The 17,746-nt window shown below is 32.8% G+C and overlaps 1 protein-coding gene across 2 annotated transcripts; it reads left to right on the forward strand.

Moving 5' to 3' along the window:
* The first annotated feature begins 777 nt into the window (after positions 1 to 777).
* Positions 778 to 5,076, forward strand: LOC144563331 (urease accessory protein D-like). Of its 2 annotated transcripts, XM_078312798.1 has the most exons (8): positions 786 to 991; positions 1,107 to 1,172; positions 1,952 to 2,026; positions 2,257 to 2,301; positions 2,653 to 2,886; positions 3,247 to 3,329; positions 3,792 to 3,960; positions 4,833 to 5,076. In XM_078312798.1, exons 1-8 carry the CDS (start codon positions 887 to 889, stop codon positions 4,956 to 4,958), a joined length of 903 nt encoding a protein of 300 aa, XP_078168924.1. In that variant the 5' UTR covers positions 786 to 886; the 3' UTR covers positions 4,959 to 5,076. The 2 variants fall into 2 exon arrangements, with proteins under 2 accessions (XP_078168925.1, XP_078168924.1); XM_078312799.1 differs by lacking the exon at positions 3,247 to 3,329 and having other exon boundaries at positions 778 to 991.
* The last annotated feature ends 12,670 nt before the right edge of the window (positions 5,077 to 17,746 follow it).

The raw sequence follows: 17,746 nt of genomic DNA on the forward strand, positions 1-17,746 counted from the left end.
TATATATGACGACAGCAAATTACATTTAACTATTTGTGGAAATTCTTTAACATAATAATCACAGATAAATGAGCTGAAAAATGCTCCGTAATAACATTCATGAAATATCCCGAGTAATTAGATACATGTCATATTCTTATTCAATTTCAGTAAAAACTGTTCCTACTACAATAAAAGAAAACAAATATTTTTGCGCGTCAAGAATGTTATCAGATCACACAAAGCTATTAGTTTATCAATCATCTAAATCACAATGAAGAAAAAGAAAAATAAAAAAAATACAGAAACAATAAAAACAAGAGCAAGGCGCATCTATGTACCTCATCCAACATATTATCCAACTTCCCTGGTACAAACAACTAACTCCAATCGGTACCGAATTCAGTCAGATTGAAACTCCCCCTGATTCTTCTTCTGGATGTTCAACTTTTGCCTCCCTATTTATATCAGCCACCCAAATCTTTACTAGAAAGCAGTACGCCACCCAAATCCGTGGTTCGGCATCATCATACTTTCCCATCGAAAGAAGTACCGAGAGTGAAGGAGATAGAGGGATAGAAAGCGGCCGAGGAGTTCCAGATGGAGTCGGAATTGGGTGTGTTGCCAAGTGTTGGAATAAGAGCATAACGGGTTATCTGCTAATTGGTTGTACACGACGCGTCCTGTAGCCGGCGATGGCCCACAACATCACAGTAAACCTGACGTTTAACCTATCGACCATTATAGTAACAAGTAGACGAAGGGCCTATTACTATATAAAATTATACTAAAAAAATCAGAGCGTTTACAAACGGTATTAGAACTTAGAAGGGTGTTTTGTCTAATTACTCAAAACCTCTGGAGGCGTTGAAAGATAGAAAGCGAGACAAGACGAAAACACAGAGAAATGGCGGAGGCATCGGGTGTAGTTACAGTAGAGAAGGTGAGAGGCAGATCAACCGTCACTCGCTGTTTTTTCAGATACCCCCTCAAGCTTATTCTCCCCAAAAAGGTAAAACCTTTTTTTCTCGAATTAGACCCTACAAGTTCTGAAATGTCACGACTACGTGATTTTTTTTTTTTCTTTTTTTTTTAAATAGCGCCTGATTTTTCCGATTGTAATATAGGTGGGCGCCTCTCAGGTTGATGCAGTTTGGATCTATGCTCTCTCCTATGGTGGTGGCATAGTTTCGGTTAGATCATTGAAAATTAAATCATATAATTTTTCAATCACAAAATGGGGATCATTGTGTCTTTGTTTGAAAGAAAGTTGAATTCCTTGTTGGAAAGTAACTTAAAAACGAGTAACAGATAAGCACCCTATGTTGTATTCAATGCAAGTTATAGTGCAGCATTGTTGTTAAACTAATATCAGTATCATGTCTATCATCACAAAAATTCTCTCATCTGGAATTGTTAATTGAAAAGTCATATCAGATATCATTGGAAGCCTGAATTTTGTATTCAATTGAATGTAGAACCTTTTAGAAGGATTAGTTTGGCAATGATCATGTTAATTAAATTTGTCAGACTTGAATAGTCCCAAATTGATCAACAAGTAAATACTCTTACATAAGATGTGTAGTTTTTTCTAGTTCACCTTGTAACTTTTGAGTTTTGTTCAAATGAAGTAACCCCTTGATCTGTTATACTTTTGTTCAATCCAGGTCTTGAACTTTCTTTTTATTATTGGTATTGGTTGAGTAAAAGATAAATTTTACAGTCCACACTGCAAATTAAAGAACTTAAGGTCTGAGTCATGCAGAAGAAAAAATATTCAGAGCTGTACATAGAATAAATTTCAATAGTTGAATTAAGTTTTTTCAAAGTTGCACAGATTCACACTTTTTGTACTTGTTGTACTGTTTGTTTAATTATTTGAAACTCAAGGAAGTAGTAGTAAGTTGGTTGCAAAAACTAAGAATGTGCATTTTCTTGTCAAAAGATTAAAGGATTTTGAATTAAATTGCAGGGTGATAAAATCTCTTGTAAGATATCTATAGGGGATCAATGTACTGCTTCTGTTACTACCCAGGCTTCAACGAAGGTTGCATCACACTTTTTATTTATTTATTAAGGAATATAATTTTACATGAATTGAGTTGTATTTTGTCTGTTTGTTTATTAATTCAGAGCCTTAGAAGACAAAAATGGCCGTATAGTAATGAAACTAATTTACTACAGATAGAATGTTAAGTTTTATTCTTTGGAGCTGTGGTTTTATTTCAGTATTTCTGCAGATCTAAGTCCTCGTCTTTTTCTAACACAATGATACAGGTATACAAGTCTGTTGGCTCGAAGTTCTCAGAGCAAATACTGGAGGTAATTGTACTTCTATGCCTTTTTTAAAGTTTTTTGAAAAATTGACAGTCAGGTACCTAACTTCTTAAAAGTCCAGCTAACTCGATCACAAATTGCCTTTGCTTTAGCAAATGATATTTTTGTACCAATGAACCTATCAATACATAGATCGGTATGAGCAATCAATAATGATGATAGGGTTCTAAAGATTACTTATGTTGGTCTTTCTTAAAAGTAAACAAAAAGAAAGTTGGTTGTTAGTTGCAACATGCAAACATTATAATTGATGGGTGTTTTTTGCACTTATAATAAAAGTGATGATTAAATTTTAAAAATACCTCTGTTAATAGCAAGTTTTTGTGTGTTCAGTAGGCCAGAATTGGAGAAGAAGCATTTCTGGCACTGATTCCAGATCCTGTCACCTGTTTCTCGACTGCCAAGTATGATCAGAAGCAAAGTTTCAGAATTGTTTCTAGTTCCAATTTGGTTGTTGTTGATTGGATCACAAGTGGCAGGTACCAAAGTGGGGAGCGGTGGGACTTCACTTCCTACAAAAGTACAAATTGTGTTTACTTAGACAATGATCGGCCTGTCTTCATTGATTCGGTAATCCTCCTATATATTCCTTTTTTTTGTACCTTTTTTTTAGTTGAGGCCTAATCAAACTTAATTTTTCACTAGAAAAACTCACAGCTGGTCTATTGTATCTAAAAACACATTAGTGTCTTTTTAGTAAATGTTTAGGGACTAAATTAACCTTGATCAGATAGTCATGTTCTTATAATCATTTTTGCCAACAAAAATTGGAGTCATTGTACACAGTAGTGGGATGAACTGATTTGTTGCAATAGTGTTAGAAAATATAATTGATGCCTTTTGAGCATTACTTTATTTTACACCATTTTGTGATAAAAAAATTCCTTTTATTGATTTTAATTATGTGGTATAAAATACATGTGATAATAGGTTTTGTTGGAACAAAGTTTGATCTGTAGCATTTCTGAGCGCATGCATGATTATCAAGTAATTGCCATGATAATTATTTTGGGGTGAGTTCACCTTTAACATATTTTTTGTATGTTTTTATTTTATACATTTTGTTCAGTAAAAGACCATCTTTTTTTTTATCTGCTGTATGAAATAGTAGATAGAAATTATTTCTTGCTAATGTTCTCAAGGAGATGATAGTTAACCTTGATTAGTCCAATTTAATCTCATATTACCCTCAACAACAAAAGAAGCAAAAACCATGGTCAAAGTGGTGAAAATCATCTTGGACCTAATTTAATCTTGCTATAGAATGATCAATTGGCTTTCAGTTTCATGGCTATAGTGAAAACTTCTGTTATAATTAGTTAGCAATTTGTTTCCTGATACAAAATGTAATATGCAACTACTTTTGTTTCATAGTGTACCTAAGTAGTCCAAAACTCGTATAGACCTAGATAATACATGTTGGCACTGAAAGTAAGGATTGGTAAAAACTTAATTTCTTATTGCATGCTTTGTAGTCCAAAGCTGAAGCACATACAAAATCAAATAAAGGAAGAAGTAAAGAAAATGATGTCTGCACAGCTACGCCCCCCTACTACTTCTTTTGGTCGATATGCAAAATTGGAAACTCAACAAGACCGTACTGTTCCAGATCTTGTAGCTTCATGCAGTACATTTGGCCCCCAGGTATCAATCTTATTGAAAAACATTTAAGGTTTTGGTCTATAAACCCTTCAGTAGCCCTTAAACTCTCTTTTGTATAAAATAATCCTGAAGTTCAAGTTGGTCCTCGAACTTTCAAAAAAGAACTAAGATAGGCCTTGAACTTCTCTCAAAGAATTTAAGTTAGAACAACATCTGAATTTTCTTTATAAACAATTGTCAACTTTGGATGGGTGTTATTATCAAATAACCAGAAAAATAATGTCAGTTGCAAAACTGATAAATGTCTGATGTTCTTTCCCCATCTATAAATTTGCTGTTGCAATTGCTAGTTTTATCACAGCTTTATTTTGTTTGGTTCAATTTACAGTTTCGCAATTAAAAAAGTTCAGTTTAACCAAATCCACCTCATGAGCATTTTTTATATTGAGTGAGGCTATGGTATATGCATAGTGCAGATTGGTCCGTACTACATATCAGTAATTTTTTTTTCAAAGTTTCAAATAGCCGATCTAAACTGTTCAACGTGATTTTCATATGAAAATGTACTTGCAGACAAAATTTTACATTTTTTAGAATTTATTTACTAATTTTTTAGATAGAATCACTACTTTTCGGTGTCTAGAATTTTTAGATCAAGGGATTTTCTACCGATCTAAAAAAAATAGTAAGAAAATTCTAAAAAATGTAAAATTTGATCTACAAGTACATGTTTATATGGAGATCATGTTAAAACGGTGCAGATCGATTGTTTGGACTTTAAAAATGCAGATATTGATTCATAGTACAGACCATAATGCGCTATGCATATAGTACCATAGCCTCACTAGAAACAGCTTCTATCATATCTTAGAGGCAGCCAGGTAAATTAGGTACTCTTTGTATATTATTTGTAGGGAATGGGTTTAGTGACCCGTGTCGCGGCAACAAACACAGAGGCTGTGTATGCATTCTTGCGAACCCATCTTTCTTCCTTGGAGATGTTTCTGGGTGCTCCACCTTACTGCCAATCTGGATTGTAAACATAAGAAACAATGTTATTTGTTGTATGTGCGACTAAGAATTTGTGAAAGTGTGTAGACTAAGAAACAATGTACTTGATACCAATACGCTTCAAGTAACTGAAGACGAGTTGCATGATCTTGTTGTAGTTTCTTTTCACGCAAACTGTTTTCATCACTTGGTGGCTGCATGAGTAACGAGTTCATCTCCATCTCTATCTCCCTCAGCATATGGTCCAGTTTCTTGTAACTCACTTGCATATCTCCTGTTTGGAACAGTTCCGGGTTGCCTTCCAGTCATTCTCCCCAGAACCGACCGCCTTAATGCACACTTCATTGAACCCGTCCATGTAGGCTCACAACCAATCACGCAGATTTGAAGAAAGTTATTTTGAGATTGACTTTGCACCGTTTCCGGAGAAAATAGACGAACTGAATTTGTGCAGAAACTTTTTTTGTACCGAACTAGAACAGCTCAGTCCCCGTCCCCGAGGCTATGAATGAATTCAGCTCAGGTACCAGTTAGTAGATTTGGAGTTTGCGAATTTTAAATCTTATATTCTAATAAGTTTGAATTGCTTATGGCTCCACCAGGACTTTATTATAAGTACCCAAGAGATATACATTCCGAGACCATCATGTGTACTTTGTTCTACTAATCACAGTTTCAGTTCTATTTTTAATTTGTTTTAATGATGCACTATACTGGCATTGAATTTATTTGAGATCATATTAATTTATACTGCATTTATTTAACAACTAAGATCATCGACTAAATAATTAAATAATAAGAATATTAAAATTATAGATCTTTTGTATAGCTCTTAGTAGAGAAATTTCATCTCCGCTCGATTAATATCGTGCTTATTGGAAGCTCGCGCAAATTTGAATAATCTATTTCAGAATCGACGGCTCAAATTTTCTTGTGGAAATCAAATTCTAAAATTCAGATTGCTTTCATTTCAATAAATATAAAAACCAATATCGTCAAATTTGACGACGGTCCAAAAATACTAGAAACTAATAAATAAATGGGGTTTCGTTGCATCAATTCTATGCGCTTCATGTGAGGCTGAAAATAAGAATTTATTAAATTGAATGGGCTTTCAGGCCACAATTTTTAGCCCAATTCCGAATAATATTTAGGTGTCTTCTCTTTTCCCGAATAAAAAGGAACTTTGTAATTTTTTTTACAAAGTCTATCAACAAAAATTCTTTCAGCTTACATCTTTGAAAGCACCAAAAATATCTATTATGTTACATCATTCCTCGTTGGTGTGTAGGTGAATTTAATATGGTACTATAATATTGCATCTCGGTTCTAGAGAAGAATATATAGATTCCAGTTGAATAATTTTCTTAATAACAAGACGCAAAATGGGTTTCCTCTTGCGCTAAACTTTTGCAACTTGAATCCAGTTGCAATGTTGTATTCATCAGCTTGAATCCAGCGTCAAAATTGAAAAGGAACAGTAGCTCTACTTCGTTCTTTTTTTTCTGAATAACAGATGCCCAGCAATTTGGTAATTCGAGAATTTTAGTGGTTCAATTTCAACTAATTTAACCAACAACGCAATGAGAAAGATTTAATTGGGGCACGAATCTCAATAACAGACTTCAAAATAGACATGGAATTTTAATAGCTCAGCTGAAAATTAATCACGGCGCAATTAAAATATTTTGGATTTAACCTGAGATGTCAGATAATTCGAACTCACAACTTCTAAGTAGGAATCTGGAGCGAAATCTGGTCCGATACTCGGCCAGTGATTTGCATTAAAATTTGTCCATATCAAGTGCACAGATCTTAATACGAGTTGTACATCGGACTGAATATAATGAAATGCCCATCAAATTACTCCGACTCCAACAGTAATAGGTCAAATTTTTTTATAAAATTCTTTACCCGGAGTACAATATTTTTTATTATTGTTCAACCGGATATATGATATATCCTTTTACTGATATCAAATAGAGAAACGTTATGAACTCCCGTGTATTCATCCTTCAATCTGCCCCCCCTCCCCTCCCGTTAAAAAAGAAAGATTTTTTTCAATCACCCTTTTATTTATTTTTTCCTTTATTCAAACTCGTCTATTTTTATGAAAATATGTAAGGAATCTTGCAAGTTTAAAACTATGAACATTTCATATTCGATTTTTTCTTTCAAATGAGATTCATAATCATAGCCAATGGAAAACCCTCATCCATCACATTTATGTCATACAACATACTGCATCTTATTCTCCCTTTTGGTCTACTATCTTGAAATTTGAATCTTTAGGTCATACCGGTATCTCTTTCACTCCTAGCACTCAGTCAAAGGTAAAATTTTGGGTAGATATTTGGCACAATAATTGTTCTTTAGCTACTCTATATCCCAATTATTTGACATATGTTGGAATCAACAAGTACTCTTAACAGATGTAGTAAACTCTCAGGGAGAGTGTGTATCCTTTAGAAGGACTCTTACAGGGGTAGATCAACAAGAGCGGGGATCCATTTTGCACCTAATTAGCACAATGTCATTTACTCATTCTCAAGATAAGGTGGCATGGAGATGGGAAACATCAGGACAATTTTCAGTCAGATTTCTCTATAGCATCTTAAATTTTAGGGGCATATTAGTTGCCAATGCTATGCAATGGTAGTCTCTCCCAATTCCTCACAAAATTCAAATATTTATGTGGATTACATGCCAACACAAAATCTTGACAAAAGATGTACTTCATACTAAAGGCTGGTTAGGACCCCTAAACTGTCAGTTTTGTAATCAACTAGAAATAGCCAACCATTTATTTATTGAGTGTCCCTTAGTCAAACAAGTCTGGTTCTGGATGGGGCAAAGTCAAAATTACTTTAGTGACTGGAACACCATAGAAGATGTTATAAATTTTGCCCTGACTTTAAACAAGTTTGATCAAATTGCATTTTTAATGATTTTTAGTGCTATTTGTTGAACAATTTGAAAACATTGAAATGAACTTTGCTTTCAAAATGTCATACCAAAAACCAACCGTAGTCTCATTTTTCTTATTGTTTCTCTAATTCAATACTGGCTAGGTAAGAAGAAAATGAAGGACCAAACTCAGGCGGGGGCTCAACACTGGATGCCTACAGAAGAGATGCTGGATGCCATCCCTCTCAGGATTTGGTGGCCGGGAGATGACCAGTTGGTGCCGTACCAGTTTGATGAAGACCCCTAAGAAGGACAAGACTCAGCTTGATCTTTTGCACAGTGTGATGTTGGTTAAAGTAGTTAGTAGTTAACTCATGAAGTTATTTAGGGTAGTCGGTTCAGATTTATGCTAGTTTTTGTTTTCCTGCAGTGATTGCAAGGAAAAACGCTTTCCTGACAGATGTTAGTCTTTTTTTGTGAGCAAGGTTTTATGGTTTGCAGGTGTGTTAGCTAGATATTTCGTTTTGATGGCAACTATAAGGTTCCTTTTTGGTTTGGAAGTCATTTGTATAAATTAACTTTGTTTCTTAATGAAACTGGACCACTGGTCTTTTTAACCAAAAAAAAAAAAAAAATGAGATTCATGATGAAGTACTTTTGAGTTATATTTATTTTTCTATTTTTTTTCTTCTTGATATGCTATGTATATGAATTTGATATGCTAGTTATAAAGACTTAATATGTTATGCATAGAAACTGTACTTTGAACCTTTTAAAGACTTGTATTCTGAATCTTTGAAAGACTTGGTATGTTATGTTATATAGATTGACATGCTAGATATAAAGCCTTACTGGTATTAATAAAGTTTAAAATCAATGATGTTTTATAATATTTTATATTTTTTTTGCTTAAAAGCCCTTAGCAAGATTTCAATTCAAATTAAAAATATTGTCTTTAAAGCACTTTTTGTTTAATATTAGGAGGTGGGCTACGGTGAGTTGCGAAGTAAAACGCGTTTCTACTTCACGTCGTATTTTTATTTTGAAAGTCCAAACGACCGATCCGAACCGTTAGATGTTTAATCCATATTGAAATGTGCTTGGAGACCAAATTTTACATTTTTTGGAATTTTTTTACTATTTATTAAGCATTTTTGAAAATTGCTGTTTTGCAGTGAACAGTAAAAAACAGTAAAATTTTCTGAACCATCAGATCAGCGACTTTCAAAATTGCTTAATAAATAGTAAAAAAATTCCAAAAAATGTAAAATTTGGTCTCCAAGCACATTTCAATATGGAGAACAAGATGAACGGTACGGATCGACGTTTTGAACTTAAAAATCGCAAAATATGAGCGTGAAGTAAAATAGTCGCTTTACTTCGCAACTCACCGTAGCCCATCTCTTTTTATTATTAATATATCTGTTGTTGTCAATTGACGGCAACCATAAAAAAAAAAACTAACCGGCACGGGGGAGGTTTATAACTGCAACTGGACTTTGTTTTTGATTTCGATCAAAATCCTTCTAACTAATAACTTTTGACCAAAGCCATTTTCTAAAAAATCATTGTTCATTTACAGCCAAAGTTAATTAACGTTTGCAAGTTTTATAGCTTTTATACATAAAATACCAAGTCTTTGTATCTAATATACTAAGTCTTTATAAAATGCTAGACATATCAAGTGTTGGGTTTTAATTTGAATAAAAAATTTCATAAATATTATGCACCAAAAGTAATAATAGCTAATATTAGCGATGGGCTACGATGAGTTGCGAAGTAAAGCGACTATTTTACTTCACGCTTATGTTTTGTGATTTTTAAGTTCAAAACGTCAATCCGAACCGTTCATCTTGTTCTCCATATTGAAATGTGCTTGGAGACCAAATTTTACATTTTTTGGAATTTTTTTACTATTTATTAAGCAATTTTGAAAGTCGCTGATCTGATGGTTCAGAAAATTTTACTGTTTTTTACTGCTCACAGCAAAACAGCAATTTTAAAAAATGCGTAATAAATAGTAAAAAAATTCCAAAAAATGTAAAAATTGGTCTCCAAGCACATTTCAATATGGATTAAACATCTAATTGTTCGGATCGGTCGTTTGGACTTTCAAAATAAAAATACGGCGTGAAGTAGAAACGCGTTTTACTTCGCAACTCACCGTAGCCCACCTCTAATAAAAATATATTTACAGCAAATTTTAATGAAACTTGCTCTTACTCCCTCTCCTGTACAAGGGAGTCAGGTACCACCCTTCTAACCCCTATTGGCCTTAGTGAAATATAGTTTTTCCTAGTTACATAATCTCCAATTGTCAATCTCCATCGTCATAGTCATATGTATGATCAGGCGAGGCGCCAGTTTCTGTTTCCTTGAGAATAATCTCCTATTTCGCTCTCGCCGCAATGCCCAAACTCCGCCTGCCCACATTCTATCCCAGTTGGCTGATTTTGGTAATTGGCTTCTCCCCTTGAACCAGTTGGCTGATTTCAGGTTCTAAGACATGCCTAACACCAAAATCAATACTTGTGAACAAGTATCAATAAGAAATCTGCAATTTTGTATAGAAGTTTGCAATCAAGAAGAATGTTATCGGGTTTTGACAATTCCATCTCCTATATATATATATATATTTCTGGAAATATGAACAAAAAAAAAAGAAAATTGAAATACAAAGGAAAAAGGAAATAATGTACCTCCAAATAATTGATTCAATATAAGAGATGTCGAAGGCATGAAGAGGATGGAGTCAGTTCTGTAAGCCAAAAAGAAATGCAGACTTGTATATCCCTGTGCGCTTCCTACAATTTAATTGAACAAGACATCATGCTCCTGCAGCTTCATCATCATAAGTTATTATCGATCAACAAATATATTTCTGATTTTAAGAGTGCATTAAAATTTTAAGAATTATACTAAGCAAAGAGGATATAAGTCAAACAAACACATGAAATTTGAATCTGGACACTGCAAAAGAACATAAATAGAGTTTAAATATGTACCAACTTTATACATTCATGAAGCTATTGGGAAGAAAGGACCTGGTGACAAGCTTTCATGTGCCCTTCAAGCAGCAACTTTATAAATCCAGGATTGCAACGGTAACATCTGCACTCAGTAACAGAGGTAGGAAGGCTATTGTCTGGTAGCGAATGTGTCAGGAACAGTACCTGTAAACAAGTAAAGCATGTAAACCAATATGTACTGGCAAGCAAACAACATAAACAAAACATTGAAAATTTGTGCATATAAACTTGTGTTTACAAACACATTTTAAAGCATATAAACCTGTGTTTACAAACAATAAAAAATCTGTGTTTACAAACATATAAACCTGTGTTTACAAACACATTTTAAAGCTTATTCTTCAAACACATTTTAAAGCATATAAACCTGTGTTTACAAACATATAAACCTGTGTTTACAAACACATTTTAAAACTTATTCTTCAATCACATTTTAAAGCACATATAAACATGTATTTACAAACATTGAAAAATCTTCATTTAATAGATTAATTGTTCAAAATGAAGACTATTTTTTTAGTTATTAAATATCAAAAGCTGTTAATTTGCATAATTAAAATTAGAACAAATCCCCCTACCGCGTCCCCGAGCTAACTGGGTTTAAATTGTACTTTAAAGTACGTTCAAGTACTTATAACTAGTTTAACTAGTTAAAGTACTTAAGTAGTTAATTAATGATTACAGGACTGTTAACAAGCTAGGGGACTAGCTCGGGGATTAGTGATTACAACTCATCCTAACAGACTGTCCACGAAATTAAAACGTAGGACAAAACCGTGCAAATCTAACATTTAAAACAATCAACGTAGAACAGCTATGCGTTAAAACAATGATTCGTTAATTAATGGCAAATTAACAAATTATGTTATTAGCGAACGGTTAAACCTAGTTAAACCAGTTCGGGGACAAGCTCGAGTTTGATGGCTCGGGGTACCAGAACATTTCTCTAAAATTTAATAAATTTAAATGACCCGTGAATCCAAAACGTCCGTATAGAATTTGATACTTATCGAACGGCTTATATCCAGCTTTTGATCATAATTGTCCAAATCCTTTTGGACAAAAACCTCACCTTCCTTGATTATCATAAATAAATTCTATAATTTTATGAATAAATTATTTATGAATGTCCATGTTGTAACTCTTAACTAATTATTTCAAAACTTCTCTTTAAAAAAATATGTTTCATCCCTCACATTTATCCATAGAGTTAATTTTAGATAACCTGTAATTTACATTTTTTTTAACCTATATATAGAGACTTTGTATGAATATATTGAACACACATCAAAAACATATAAATAAAAAATAGCTATTTTTGTACATTCTCAGTATCTTATTTATGAGTCTGGCTAGTATGACATCAGTGTCATTTCAGTCTATATAACACTAATTCTAAAACCTATTAAATCGACTTTAAACAAAAAATCCAAACCGTTTAAACCAATCTACTTCATTAGTTGTGCATTTACATGCAAAATTTATAATATTTGGAGTTTATTTAGTATAAAGTCAAGCGATCAAATGTGAAAGTTGTTAAGCTAATTTTAATGCATTCATTTTTCAACATGTTTGACCGCTTGATTTGATACTAAAATAACTCGAACTTATATAAAATTGGCATGTAAATACATCACTCATATAGTAAATTGATTTGAACATTTTGAATTAGTGTCATATGACACCAATGTCACACTAGCCGAACTCCTTATTTATTATTCTTTTATTGTATTTTATAACATCTACCTTTCACTTATTTAATTTTTTTTTTAGAAAAGCTTATTTAGGGATACAGTCTGCCACATTGTCAGTCAAAGTATTAAGCCGTAGGTCATCAATCTCAGCCGTCCAAGTTTGAACGAACGGATGCTTCCCGTTCAATTAATGCGGGGTTCTATGAATTGGACCACGGAAGGGCACTTTCGTCCACGAAAAGTTATTTCGGGACTCTCCCGTCCGACGAGGCAAGACAATTCAACACGCACGGCCAGCGAAGATTTTTAAAACCCGATGCGAGACGAGCGCAACCGTCTGTAAATTTAATGGGTTGGTTATGTTTCCTTTTAGTATTATGATATTTTACATCATTCCTTTTAGTTTAAAATATGGAGCGGGTTGTTTGTGTCTTCATTTTCGGTCAACTATACGGTTGTATATACCGGAGAAGCAACAAAATGAGGGAAACAAACTTTCGGCCTATCCAGTTAGACTGGGTAAAGATTTTAACAGAGCAATTTTAGCTTAATGCAGTATAAATTTTATATTTTATAAAATAAAAAACAGCGTAGCATATGCATATGATTCCTGCGCTGTATGATAAAGAGACGGTACGAAGTTTTGTGGTGACCCGAATATAAGCAAAAGCCGACTTCGGCTGCTTCCTGTCACCGACTTTTTCTTATCATTTTGCGTCTCCGTATTTTGTCGGCCCGACAATCTTATCCGGCATTATTTATAAAATAATAATTAATTAGAATATGAGTTGATTTCTTCAAATATTGGCCCCGTTGGTACGGAATTTCATAAGATAATTACATGCAATTAAAGTCGTGGATTGCGTTTGGACTGTCTAATTTAGTTAGAACTTAGAAGCAATTTCATATTATATTAGTGTGTTTTTTTTTTAAAACTTGGTGTGGCTACTAAGGTTCGTGAGGGGGAATCGAACTCTCGATCTTTAGGTATAACAACTCTAAGACATTTTTCTAGCCAATTGTGCTACCTCCCCTTTCTCATATTATATTAGCGTGTTGAGCCATGCTTTCTATGCTATCTGGCAGTCTTCAAAAGAGATTTTTTTAAAAAAATAGAATTAATTTTAAATATTTTAACATAACAAGTGTCATTGATTTATTTTTTTTATAAAAAATAACACCACCGATCCGCAAGATCGGTATAGACATAAACATGTTTGCTCCACCAATCTTACTATTGATTTTTGTGGTTAGATTGTTTGCATGGGTCATAAAATGGAGTATGGCTAATATAATATCAGTGTCATTTCAGTCTATATAACACAAACTCCAAAACCTATCAAATCGAGTTCAAATGGTGAATCCAAACCGTTCAAAACGATCTACTTCATTAGTTGTGCGTTTACATATAAAATTTATAAGTTTTTGAGTTTATTTGATATCAAGTCAAGCGATCAAATGTTTGAGTTTTTAAGTTAATTTTAATACATTCATTTTTCAATTTTTTTGCCGCTTGATTTGATACTAAAATAACTTGAAAATATAAAAAGTTTGCATGTAAACACATCACTCATAAAGTAAATTGGTTTGAACGGTATGGATTCACCATTTGAACTCGATTTGATAGATTTTGGAGTTGGTGTTATATAAACTGAAATGACACTGATGTTATATTAGTCATGCTCCATAAAATGGCTTCACCGATCAAGCGAATCGGTGGAGCAAACATGTTTGTGCCTCCACCGATCCTTTGAATCGGTGAAGCTGTTTTTTGTAGAATTCAAATCAACGGTGCTTGCTTTGTTAAAAATATTAAATTTGGTTATATTTAAAAAAGAATCACTCGAATCACAAGCACAATGATAAATTTAATCTTCGAACATTATTAAGAAAGATCTTAAAATAGTGATTTGGATATAATTTGATAATAAATTAAAAATAATGTCAATAATAAAAAAATTGATATAATACGAGAATTATGAAAAAAAAACTTTGTTGTTCTTGTAGCTATGTTTGGATGTACTGAGAATAGCGAGAATAGCAAGAATACCGCTATTTCAATCCATCCAAAATTACTCAATTACTTTTTGGAATAGCGAGAATAGCGTTGTTCCACTATTCCTACAAAAAGTCGGAATATCAATTGGTGCTCTCTCAAATGTTCAATCCCTCCATCACTATTCTAAATGTTTAATTCAAACAATATTTTCTCTATTCCGAATAGCACCACATCAACACTATTCTCACACTCTTCCAAAAATTACTATTTTCATATACTATTCTCAAATAGTAGCTATTTTAACTATTCTAGAGTGTATCCAAACGTAGCCTCATCAGAATCGTGCGAAAGCTCTTGGCTAAGCAGTGAAAATGGACAAGACAAGATAGCAAATAATTAAAATATTTTTTTCATTCAAACAAACTGCGAAAACTTCCGAGAAAATATTCCCAAAGACTTGATACGAGGCAGTAAAAATTAATTATTAAAACGGTTTCGAGATTTATACTTACTTTTTATTTTTCAACATTATAAATAGAGTGAGTTTATGGTACTATGCATATCACGGGTTGTTACCGTACTACGGCTTTATATTTGAGTTTTCAAATCCTAACAGTCGATCCGAACCGTTCATCTTGTTCTCCGTATTAATATCTATTTGGAAACCAAATTTTACTATTTTTTTAGATATTTAGAAAATCACTTGATCTGAAAATTCTGGACCATCCAAAAACAGTGATTTTCAATAAATCTAAAAAAATAATAAAAAAATTTTCAAAAAATGTAAAATTTGGTCTCCAAACACGTATTAATATGGAGAACAAGATGAACAGTTCGGATCGACCGTTAGGATTTGAAAACTCGAACATAGAACCGTAGCACGGTAACAAATCGTAATATGCATAGTACCATAGACTCACTCTTATAAATATCATTTCAGATGTTTATTTTTCTAATTGTAAAAACGTTAATAAAATAAATAAGAGGTGATGTCCATATTTAATGGAAACAGTCGTATTAAACTTGAAATATTAGGCACATCATGGGCGTGGCGGGAAAAAAATAAAGCACATCATGCGCGCAATGTTGAAAAACCGTAAAACGAAAGGGTAGGTAGCATAATTGGTTAGGAAAATATCATAGAGTTGTTATATCTAAAAGTTGAGAGTTCAATTTCCCCTCACGAACCTTAATAGCTACTACCAAGTTTTCAAAAAAAAAAAAACCGTACAACGAAGAACTAAAAACTAGTATATGAAATAATGGATTGATTGAACCTTTCTTTTGTCAAAAGGTCATATATAAAACTATGTTGCGTTCTAGATTTAAAACAAAAATCAGAAGTCGACTTATTTAATTTTCCATTTTCTTTTAGGGCCTGTTCGGTTGTACTGTGAAGATGACTGTTCACGTGGGAAAATGAAAATTCACTCAGACTGAATTTCTTTTTCCCACGTAAACAGTAATTTTTAGTTCAAAATTTGTTATTCCCGTACCCATTCCTATTGCCACTAGTGCAATCGAACAGGCCTTTAGGGCCTGTTCGGCTGCACCGTGAAAATTACTGTTCACGTGGGAAAATGAAAATTCACTCAGACTGAATTTTTTTTTCTCACGTGAACAGTAATTTTCAGTTCAAAATTTTTCATTCCCGTACTCATTCCTATTCCCACTGGTGCAACCGAACAGGGCCTTAAGGAGTGCGACAATGGTTAGTTTGCTGATATCGAGAGGAAATTTTCTAAAAAGAATAAACAAAATTGAAAATTAAAACGAATAAATTTATAGATATGTTGTGGAGATATAGACAACCTAACAATTATATTCCATATAATTTAAGTATTATAAGTGGATGCATCAAAGATCATCAATTTCGAACTGTTAAAATTTTTAAACACTCGATGTACAGTAAAACGCACAACAAATATTATCATTTTACAGGCGTGATATGCCAATAATACAAATCATCTATTGTTGAATTTTAAATTAAAAATTATTTTTAAGGGTCCTTAAAATTGTTAAAATAAAATACTTGTCAGGTGATCTCTCTTTGTATGCATTTTTTAAGATTGACATTCGTATCTTTTGAACAAGGTTCTAAATAGCGCGCTATAGCATTTTCAGATCATAAAAGTTATAGCGCTATCAGCGCTATTCCGCGTTATAGTGACGTTATTTGAGCATAGCATAATAAAAATCAATAACCTTACATGTATATTAATCATTTTAATATAAAATGACACATCTAACTCACCTGGAATTTTCAAAACTAGTGTAGTAGTTTTTTTGTCGTAGAGAGAGAGAATCTGCTCCAATATCCAATCTAATTTAGCGGAAGCAGTTCTATACTAATTAAAACTCCAATTTTAATTTCAAGCGCGGCGGAGGACATCAAACAACTATCGGCGTATTAAAAAGATTTGCACTATCTCTACCTCAAAAAAAAGAAGTTTTGCACTATCTTCTATATTATTAGTCCATATCCTCTTTGTTACCTCAATATAAATTTGGATCACCTCAATATCGTAACATTCAATTACTAAATTCAGAGTGTTCTTTATTGTGGCACAAATATCAAGAATGGATCCCCTAGAGTTAATCTCAACTTATTGAAATGAATACGATACCGTAGATGATACATACCCTAAAACTATCACCATAGTAACTATCTCGTAATTTCTGTTGAAGGGGATTCCAATGCCTCATATTTTTCATACCTCATCATATCTCATATTTTATATTTACGTTTTCAAAGTTCAAATTATCGATTCGAACCGTTCAACATGATATATATGCTAAGATATGGTTAGGGATAAAATTTTTTTACTATTTTTTAAGATGGGTAGAAAATCACTGTTTTTTTAACAGTTCAAAAAACAGTGACTTTGTATCTATCTTAAAAAATAGTAAATAATTCAAAAAAAAACATAAAATTTCATCTCCATGCATATTTTAGTATAAATATTATGTTAAATGGTTCGGATCGACAATTTAAATTTTGAAAATGAAGATATAAAATTGAAGTATGATGAAGTATGACAAAGATGAGGTATTGGAACCCTCCTCATTTTTGTTAGACAAGTTTGGAGAAGTTACATCAAAACAATTTGATAACTAGTCTGTCTTTTCATTGAAAATTATTTGAAATGTGAAAGATTTGAGATCCTCATTGCTTAGTACTGATGTGA

The sequence above is a fragment of the Carex rostrata genome, chromosome 12 (assembly GCF_964058835.1).
Source record: "Carex rostrata chromosome 12, lpCarRost1.2, whole genome shotgun sequence".
Taxonomy (NCBI): Eukaryota; Viridiplantae; Streptophyta; class Magnoliopsida; order Poales; family Cyperaceae; genus Carex; species Carex rostrata.